Source organism: Oncorhynchus mykiss, chromosome 2 (assembly GCF_057628025.1).
Source record: "Oncorhynchus mykiss isolate SJ-2025 chromosome 2, ASM5762802v1, whole genome shotgun sequence".
In the NCBI taxonomy this organism is placed as follows: Eukaryota; Metazoa; Chordata; class Actinopteri; order Salmoniformes; family Salmonidae; genus Oncorhynchus; species Oncorhynchus mykiss.
In genome coordinates, this window is record NC_143023.1 from 36,625,220 (window position 1) to 36,635,023 (window position 9,804).

The window sequence follows — 9,804 nt, forward strand, 5'->3', positions numbered from 1 at the left end:
TCTTTTTTTTTTTGCCTTTTCCTGTACCGCGTATCATTCATCATTAGTAAGATGCGTGTCATCCCTTTCAACGCTCTTTCCATAGCAACCTCGTGCATCTTAGCAAAAATTCACCTAGTTCCACACAAGGCCATATTCTTTACAAAGAGAGGGGCGAGCATCTGGATCTTTTTTTTCCACAGCTCCTCGAGCTGCCTGGCAAAGCACAAGAGTTGGTCTGTATGTCTGTGGCTGCCCGGGCAGCACCGCTTCCCCGGCAGAAAATACTTTTTATAGACTTGGAGACGAGAATGACTGAATGGTAACGCATCTTCATTAACTGAGGCATGGAACTGACTCTCCGCCAACAGTCACAACTCGACAGAGTGGTCTCCAAGGGTTCAGGGATCTTAGAAGTCCTTACAAAATGTTCGGCACTGACTTAACATCTTAAAAATGAACATGCAAAGGCCTTTGGCAGATCAAGTGATATTCAGATGAATCTAAACTATTTTACTCAAGTGGAAATGTTGTATTAGGTTACTGAATTTTTGAAAGCAACATACAACTCGTTTTGATATGTAGATTATTTGCATATTGAATAGTTTGAAGAGGTTGTGTTTACAAGCCTATTCGATTTGTTTATATTGCCTACCTGTTATTTGGTATATTATCAAATTCAAGGTAGCAAATAAGGATAATGTCTATATTTGACATTTAATCATTCACTAAGCAGTAGCCTATAACACTGCTATTATTATGTTATTAATGAAAACAGACACTTCGATAACAACTAATATTGCATCTTTCTATTTGAATTCATCCTAAAATATTTCACTGAATATTTTGTACATTATGAAATAAAAATTCCAGAAGTTCCTCTGTAACTTTTTAATGATTTCTAAATTACACCTGGCCAACTCTCGGGAATTGTCTCCCATTAGTCAATCAAAAATAAATATATAAAGGTTGGACGGGCAAAACCACGCCTTTCAAGAGATGATGACGAGCACCTGTGACCCCAAGAACATCTTATCCACACACGCACTATATTCCTCAGTGTCGTGACGTACCAGAGTGAAGCAAGGACACACGTAGCAGAAAAGAGAGCAAACTTACCGTTAAATCGTGCTCTAGTCCAGGGATCAAAATGAATAAATATTACAGCGCGTCCCACTGTAGCCTACAAACAGACAGCAGTGTCATGTGAGAGACGAGGACAACACAAACACGCGCGTGAGATAAAATGCATTCGGGTAAATAATTAAAATAAAGAGTGATGCCTGAAAAAGCTTCCAAAAAGCTTCAGTTTTAGAAGGAGTGGAACATGCGCCTGATTGCGGAGTTTTAGGCGACTGGAACGGGAGAGATGTAAGATTTGTTTAAAGCCCCGCATTTCCATTTAAGAACGTGATTGTGTTTGCAAAGATCCCTTTCAATCTTCGCATCTCCCCCCTCTCTACCCCTCAGCGTCTCCGAGGCTGCTTTGCAATTCATAGAATTGGTAATTTGCTATTGGGACAAAACGTGAAGGGAAAAATAATCAGATCAACCGGGAGAGGAGTGTGGACGAAGCCAGGAGGGAGAAACACAGGATTTTCACTCTAAGTTGCTGTTTAGTAAAATGCTTCGAGAGAAACGCTGTAAAATACCTTCGGCTTTTCATGAGCTTTGCATATAGGTCCACATTTTCACGGGTGGTAAAATTTTACGTGATATTTGGAGATCATTTTATTTGACAACCATAACTTTTTAAGAAGGTACTCTTATAGTAAGTACTCTTATACAGTTTAGACATGTTTGTCATTTAGCAGACGCTCTTAATCAGAGCGACGAGTTACACTTATAACCACAATTTGAATCCTTAAACACATTATTATCCATGCCCGTATTCATTTAGCATAATACAAAAATTAGCAGATGTATGCTACAATTGTCCAAAGCCCTATCCAATTTCAAAAGTGTGTGTGTGTGTGTGTGTGTGTGTGTGTGTGTGTCTGTGTGTGTGTGTGTGTGTGTGTGTGTGTGTGTGTGTGTGTGTGTGTGTGTGTGTGTGTGTGTGTGTGTGTGTGTGTGTGTGTGTGTGTGTGTGTGTGTGTGTGTGTGTGTGTGTGTGTGTGTGTGTGTGTGTGCGTTGATGAGGAGATCATACACTCTTAGAAAGACAAGGTTCTAGATAGAACCAAAAAGGGTTCTATGCTTGCTTCATGTATGGCACCCTTAAGGTTCTATACAGAACCGAAATTGGTTTAATATTGAGCCCTATATGGAACCCAAAGTGGAGAAGAACCCCTGGTGTTCTGATCAAAGCACCCTACAAAAGGGTTATACATAGAACCTTTAGAGGTGTCATATACGAAACGAGCAATTATAACCCTTTATGGTTCTATACATGACCTTTTTTTCTAAGTGGTTAGCATTGGAAATGTCATAAACAACTAGGATAAATTATTAAAGGGTAGCCTTTATTATTAAAGGAAAAAGGCATTGAGATTTGTCACACATTCTCACCATATTCATAGAAATATCTACATCACACAGTGCTTATTCACATGCATCTCTTTTTGTGGGTGGTTGTAATTCTGGAACACCACACTATAAGAATACTAATCTTCTTAAATAGGGAGCGCTCCAGTTAGTCATCACTGACTAAAAGGATATCAAGGTGGAGGGGGGATTTTGTCACCCCATCAAAAAGATCCCCGTACTCCCCCACGTGGTTATTTGCAAAACAACCCGAACAAACCCAACGAAACCCAATCATTCCCTACTGTTTTCCAACCCTCTCCGCCCTGGCTTGGAGAGAGAGGATGGATGAAAAAATGAGAAAGGGGCGACCAATTGCGAGTTCTGTGCGCCTGCGACATGCAAACAAGCAGCCCACGGGAGAGGATAACAGAAACCTAGGTCATATTCAGATACCGTAAAGTTATCAATAGACTAAAATATAAATGTAATATAAAGAATTAACATGTTTCTATATAGTATATGTGAAACAGAGACCTATTCGTTATGTGCGTAAAAGGCGCTCTGCAACGTAGGCTATGCCTCTTGTGGGCTTGAATCCATAAGGAGCCAATACAAGCGAAGAGGAGGCGTGTCTTAGCTCTTCTCCGAGACCTCCCAGAGCAGGTTGTTGCGTTTTTAGCTCTAAAGCGTCCAGACCTCCGAAGTACTCGTCAGTTTTCGAAGTAGGAGCCATGGCTACAACAGCTCAGTATATTCCGCGGAATAACTCCTTACCGTCCAACCCTCTCATGCATCCGGATTCGGACAGGATGCACCAGGGTACGACCTACAGAGAGGTGCAGAAAATGATGCACCACGAGTACTTGCAGGGGCTAGCGGCGACCAACACGGGACATCCGATGAGCCTGACGCACCACCAGTGGCTGCCCACCTCCAACACCGACTGGACCAGCGGTACCCATATCGGGCAACAGGAGCACAACAAAGCCAGTGTTCAGGCGAGTCGAGAGGACCTGAGTAGTGGCTTCCACCATAGATCTCACCTGGTGCACCAGCAGACGCAGAGTAGCCACCATGGGTCGTGGGCGCCGACAACGGCGCACCACTTGTCCCCGCTGTCGCCTGCCTCCAACGGGCACCAGTCGCTAGTTTACTCGCAGCCGGGATACACGAACCTCAACGCCATGCTAAGTCCCCAGCCCGCCTCTCTGCACCACAGCATGCGGGACCCGCTCCACGACGATACAGGTAGCCATGACAACCAGATGGAGTCCCCCCAGCAGGCGTTCAGCCACCACCAGGACCACTCAGACGAGGATGCGCCCAGCTCCGACGACCTGGAGCAGTTCGCCAAGCAGTTCAAACAGCGAAGGATCAAACTGGGCTTTACACAGGCGGACGTGGGCTTGGCCTTGGGCACCCTGTACGGAAACGTCTTTTCTCAGACCACTATCTGCAGGTTCGAGGCACTGCAGCTCAGCTTCAAGAACATGTGCAAACTTAAGCCACTGCTAAACAAGTGGCTGGAGGAGACAGACTCAAACACTGGCAGCCCCACCAATTTGGACAAGATTGCTGCGCAGGGCAGGAAACGAAAGAAGAGGACCTCGATTGAAGTTGGGGTGAAAGGGGCGCTGGAAAATCATTTCTTAAAATGTCCCAAGCCCTCCGCCCATGAAATCACCAGTTTAGCCGGCTCTCTTCAATTGGAAAAAGAGGTTGTCCGTGTTTGGTTTTGCAACAGAAGACAAAAAGAGAAAAGAATGACGCCGATAGGGGTCCCTCATCCGAATATGGAGGACGTATATTCTCAAGCGGAGACCCCCCCTCTTCACCACACATTACAGAGTCCTGTGCAGTGACTGTTTTCATGAACAATCCTACAATTTCGGGGGAAACAATAAAAAAAAGGGAAAGGACTATGGAGTTTACAGTATTTCATTTTGTTTTACTGAGTGAGAAAGAACAGAGACATGGCAAAGTTGGATAGACAGATGAGTTTTGTCCCAGTACCCGGAACTTGTGTTACAACAACAAATAGGTAGAATGGAAAATGGTTGAAAAGAAAAACATACACTATTACTGAAATGATTTCGTTCACATTTTAAATGAGACAAATATCTATATTTACCAAAATTCTATGGAGGAGATGAAGTAAATTCGATGTTTCGTGGCTGTTCAAACGGGAACGATTAAATGTTCCAAGTGGTGTCTTGAACTGATGGCGCTCACCACAGTGCGAGGTGGTTGCCTGAAAATGATCAACAAAGGAGACACACACACACAATTAATATTTTGCCTTTCAGGCTTAAAACCGATTAACCACTATTTCTAATTATTAGCCTATTCTTTATATTTGTTATATTAATTGTGATGTTTGATTTGAACTTCAGTGTCACTTCTGTTCTGTATACTGTTTTATTGTTTCTCTCATTGTATTAGTGTAATGTAACTCATCAAAAACGCCTCCCTTACTCATACTGTTGACACAATGTCACCTGGCCAAAGGAGTTTGTGAAAAGATTATGGAAATTATGGCACCCGTTGATGACAAAAATCCCCACACTTAAATGTCAGATGCATTTCAAAATTGACGAATGCAACAGGACAGCTCACGTCTGGCAGCCTTCAAAAATGTATGCTTTGCAGATAGCAACAGACGCTAAAAAGGGCAATATGGAATAATACTTTATGAAACACGTGTTTTGTCGTTTTTTGTGTATTTGTTTTTATTATTATTTTCCTTTTGTATGGAGCACTTATTATTTCGTTGAAATTATCATTGCAATTTCATATTAGTTTTGTTTTCAGAATTTGTTTTGAGGTAGGCCTTTACTCACTATTTTCATGTTTACAGGTTCCTAAAATCACTCCAGGGCGCCGTCAGCAACTTGCATTGCTAACTGCCAAGCTATTCCAACCACCTTTGGAAAGAGATTGGTCTAATATGAAATGAAAGTGATATTCTCAGGTAACTTCAGTGCCCCAGGTCGAAGTGTCACGCTGTTCTCATTCTTTATATCACAATAAAAAGTAGAACTCGAATTCTGTACCTTCTATATTGATCTGAAAGGTAGCTTATGCTACGCCCCATTCATTTATACCATTCCTATTATTGTATTATAACCACTATATACGGAGAAATTCTGAAAATTCTCTATTGAAAAGTGATAAAGAGACCGGTTTTAGATATTTTTCTGATATGGAGAAGAAAGGAAAACGGATTAATTAGCCTACTCGTGCGTTGCGTGTCATTTCTCAAGGGTCTGGTACATTCTGATGGACAGTAGCCCAATTGCGTACTGCAGACAGTGCTATTCGATACAGCGGGGAAAAAACGACTTTCTTCAAAAAAAGATTTGAAATAAAATGTTGCCAGGATTATTTCCAATGTGTAAATATGTCGAATATGTAAACATGTATTTGTTCTGAGATATTTTTTTGTTTGTTTTGTTTTTCGGGCAGTTTTGTACACTTACTAATTCCAAGAAGATATTTTAATATGATTTCATTTATGAATCTGACCATTTATATATATATTTATTTCCTAAATGTGTTTGGAGCTTTTTGTTTGGCTCTGTTAATGGTTATGTTGCAGTGGAATTCAATATGTTTTGTTTACTACATTGGTTGTATGTTGATTGCTAAATGTAGACTGCAAAGTCACATTTCTCCTATTTATGTTATAGTAATATTTTATTACTTACATAAAGCGTATACACAAGAAAAGGTATTTTGTCTTCATTAAGAAACCAAACCGTTTTCCTTTGTTGCTAACCATTGTGAAACCACCAGATGAGAAAAAAATATATACAAATGTATGTGGTAAACAAAAATCCAATGCACTAAGATAGTGTGTTGTGCTTAACCACTCTGATTTAAGCCGTCAGAAAGTGTTGACCTCAACATGTGTTCAGTTTAAACCAGTATTCCGTTATGTAATTGGGATTCATTTAAATCAGAGGCTGTGTACATGTGCTGTTTTAAAGGGAATAGACACAACAGTATGTTTACCTCAGGCATTCATATCCGCATCAAGTCCACAACATCCCTGACGTTGTTCACATCTTTGTGTAATCGCAGTATTAAATTGTGCAATATTATTACGAAAATAGTGTCTTTTTTATTGACTGATGTACCAATTACAATTAATATTATTACTATTATTAGTTAATACTGTTATATGGTATTAACAATACACTGCCAGGTAAATAATAGTATGCTACATAAGCAGCAATGTATCAGACTTGCCCTTGGTGCGCACCAACCAATTGTAATCGTATTTAAAACTAGTAGCCTACAGTATTGAGGTACATGTAAAAAGAAATGCCCTAAAATAAATACACACAGTGTCTTGTATCTTAAACTTCTGCTTTGAGAACAAATAAAGTGCCTGCGAGGGATTTCTGAGTTTCTATAATCATGCTAGTAATGACCAAATTATGGGTCATTGGAATATTCATATTATTATCCAAGACCACACACCCCTCTCAAAGTGTTCAGAATAAGCGTAGGCTATAATACAAATATGTTTTTATTTTTAAACATCACGCAGGTGTTATCAAATGGGCTGTAATAGGCTATGTCGAATTAGATCAAAATGCAAAGTAATAGGCTAGCTACCATTTGGATCACACAAACACGCACTGTAGGCTATGTGGTGCTCTAGGCTACAGCTAACGCAGGCCTACCGATAGCCATGTAAGAATAATTATCAGTAATTATCAGGACACAATTAGTTTGTATTATGTTTTGATATTCATATTAAACAAAGAAAGATGACGCAACTTTGCTTTCTGGGAAGAAAACCAGATGTGGGTGGACATTGGGCTACGGGGGAAAAGTTAGAAGACAAGCCGTTCTGATTCAGTAAATGTAGGCCTAATATTGCAACTCATTGGCCAATTTCATTGCATCTCACCAGTTTCAATGCCGCAAATTACAAAGAAGTCAAAGGGAATTGACTTTAATAACAGTCAAACTGATCCAATATTTTAGAGTTAGCCAAAAGTTCAAGGAAACGTTTAACATCAAACTATATGAATTTAGCGCGAAGTATTGTTATGATGTTTAGACTATTATGTTCAGTTATAGCTCTAGAACTTAATCAAGATACTGTACATCTCTAGTGTCCATGTTTGACATTAGCACAATAAGAAATGTCGATTTACGTCTTCTGTGATTTACTCTACATTTACATTAAGGCTGTTTTACTTTAGCCTAATCCTACCCAGCGATAGGCCTATTTTTAACCATGCATCTCATAAACAAATGCTACAAATGCTACATTTTATTAAAGCCTTCAATAAAACCGAGAAGGATAATTTACCTGAGTTGTTTGAAGAAAGCCTAACAAAAGTATGAACAATTGTTTTGAGTAGCCCATAAATTACCAATCGATATCAACTTGAGTGAAGACAAACTTTTTGTCGGATAGGAATTCTTGAAGCGATGTTTAGAGACGTTGGCCATTTCCATTGGCCTTCACATAGAAAACCTGAGAACATAAGATTCTCTCTCTCTCTGTTGGTGGGCCTGTATAATTTCCTTTTGTATCCATCCCACTCTTTGATACCATATTATAATGCAAAGAGAAGACGCATATTGACATTTCCACGAAATTCAGTCATCCAAATGTAGCTAATGGTCTTTAGGCGCTCCTTCTAAAGTCATAAAAGCGCTATCATCCAATAATAAATAGTATGTTGGAGATTAATAAAAATCGGATCATTTTGACGTACACATAGGCCTATCAAACATTGCCTATTAACTTGGGTTGAAGCGAATTTACCTGATTAAAACTAATCTAATCGAAATTCCCTATAACGTAGCTTTACATACGAATAGATTTAAGCTACTATAGTTCTTGAGAAGTGTCAGCTTAAACTGTTGTAAATGAGCCCAAATTAGGCTTGATGATATTGAAGCATTTTGAAGAGAACGGCGAGACTCAAGCGCCCCCAAACGGTACAAATTTGTTCCTACAACTGTAAGAGCTCAGGCGAGTCACTGAGCAATTTGTTTAAAATGTATTGGAAGAATAATACACAATATTAAATCTGCATCAGTGGAGGCTGCTGAGGGGAGTATGGCTCATGGAATGGCATCAAACACATAGATGTATTTAATACCGTTCCACTGATTCTGCTCCAGCCATTACCACGAGCCAGTCCTCCCCAATTAAGGTGCCACCAACCTCCTGTGATCTGCATTATATTTGGCAGGGTATATGCACTACATGACCAAAAGTCATGGCACCTGCTCGTCGAACATCTCATTCCAAACTCATGGGCATTAATATGGAGTTATGGCTTTCCACTACATGTTGGAACATTGCTGCAGAGACTTGCTTCCATTCAGCCACAAGAGCATTAGTGAGGTCAGGGCACTGATGTTGGGCTATTAGGCCTGGCTCGCAGTCGGCATTCCAATTAATTCCAAAGGTGTTCGATATGGGTTTGAGGTCAGGGCTTTGTGCAGGCTATTCAAGCTCTTCCTCACCGATCTCGACAAACCATTTCTGTATGGACCTCGCTTTGTGCCCGGGAGAATTGTCATGATGAAACAGGAAAGGGCCATCCCCAAACTGTTGACACAAAGTTGGAAGCACAGAATCATCTAGAATGTCATTGTATGCTGTAGAATTAAGATTTCCCTTCACTGGAACTAAGGGGCTTAGCACGAGCCATGAAAAATCGCCCCAGACCATTATTCCCCCTCCACCAAACTTTACATTTGTAACTATGCATTGTGGCAGGTAGCATTCTCCTGACATCCGCCAAACCCAGATTCATCCGTCGGTGAAGCGTGATTCACCACTCCAGAGAACGCGTTTCCACTGCTCCAGAGTCCAATGGTGGCGAGCTTTACACCACTCTAGCAGACGCTTGGCATTGCGCATGGTGATCTTAGGCTTGTGTGCAGCTACTCAGCCATGGAAACCCATTTCATGAAGCTCCTGGCGAACAGTTCTTGTGCTGACGTTCCTTCATAGGCAGTTTGGAACTTGGTAGTAAGTGTTGCAACTGAGGATAGACAATTTTTACTTGCTACGCACTTCACCACTCTGTGGTCCCGTTCTGTGAGCTTGTGTGGCCACTTCACAATAACAGCACTTACAATTGACTGTGGCAGCTCTCGCATGGGCAGAAATTTAACAAACTGACTTGCTGGAAAGGTGCCATCCTATGACGGCGCCACGTTGAAAGACCATTCTACTGCCAATGTATGTCTATGGAGATTGCATGGCAGTGTGCTCAATTGTACACACCTGGCAGAAATGGGTGTGTCTGAAATATCCAATTCCACTCATTTAAGGGGTGTCCACATACTTTTGTATATATAGTGTACAAGGAA

At 40.7% G+C, this 9,804-nt stretch overlaps 1 protein-coding gene across 1 annotated transcript; it reads left to right on the forward strand.

The window, feature by feature from the left end:
- Positions 1-2,761: 2,761 nt before the first annotated feature.
- On the forward strand, positions 2,762-6,560 carry LOC110488961 (POU domain, class 3, transcription factor 1-like). Its single transcript, XM_021561460.3, has one exon. It carries the CDS (start codon positions 3,180-3,182, stop codon positions 4,308-4,310), a length of 1,131 nt encoding a protein of 376 aa, XP_021417135.1. The 5' UTR covers positions 2,762-3,179; the 3' UTR covers positions 4,311-6,560.
- Positions 6,561-9,804: the final 3,244 nt, after the last annotated feature.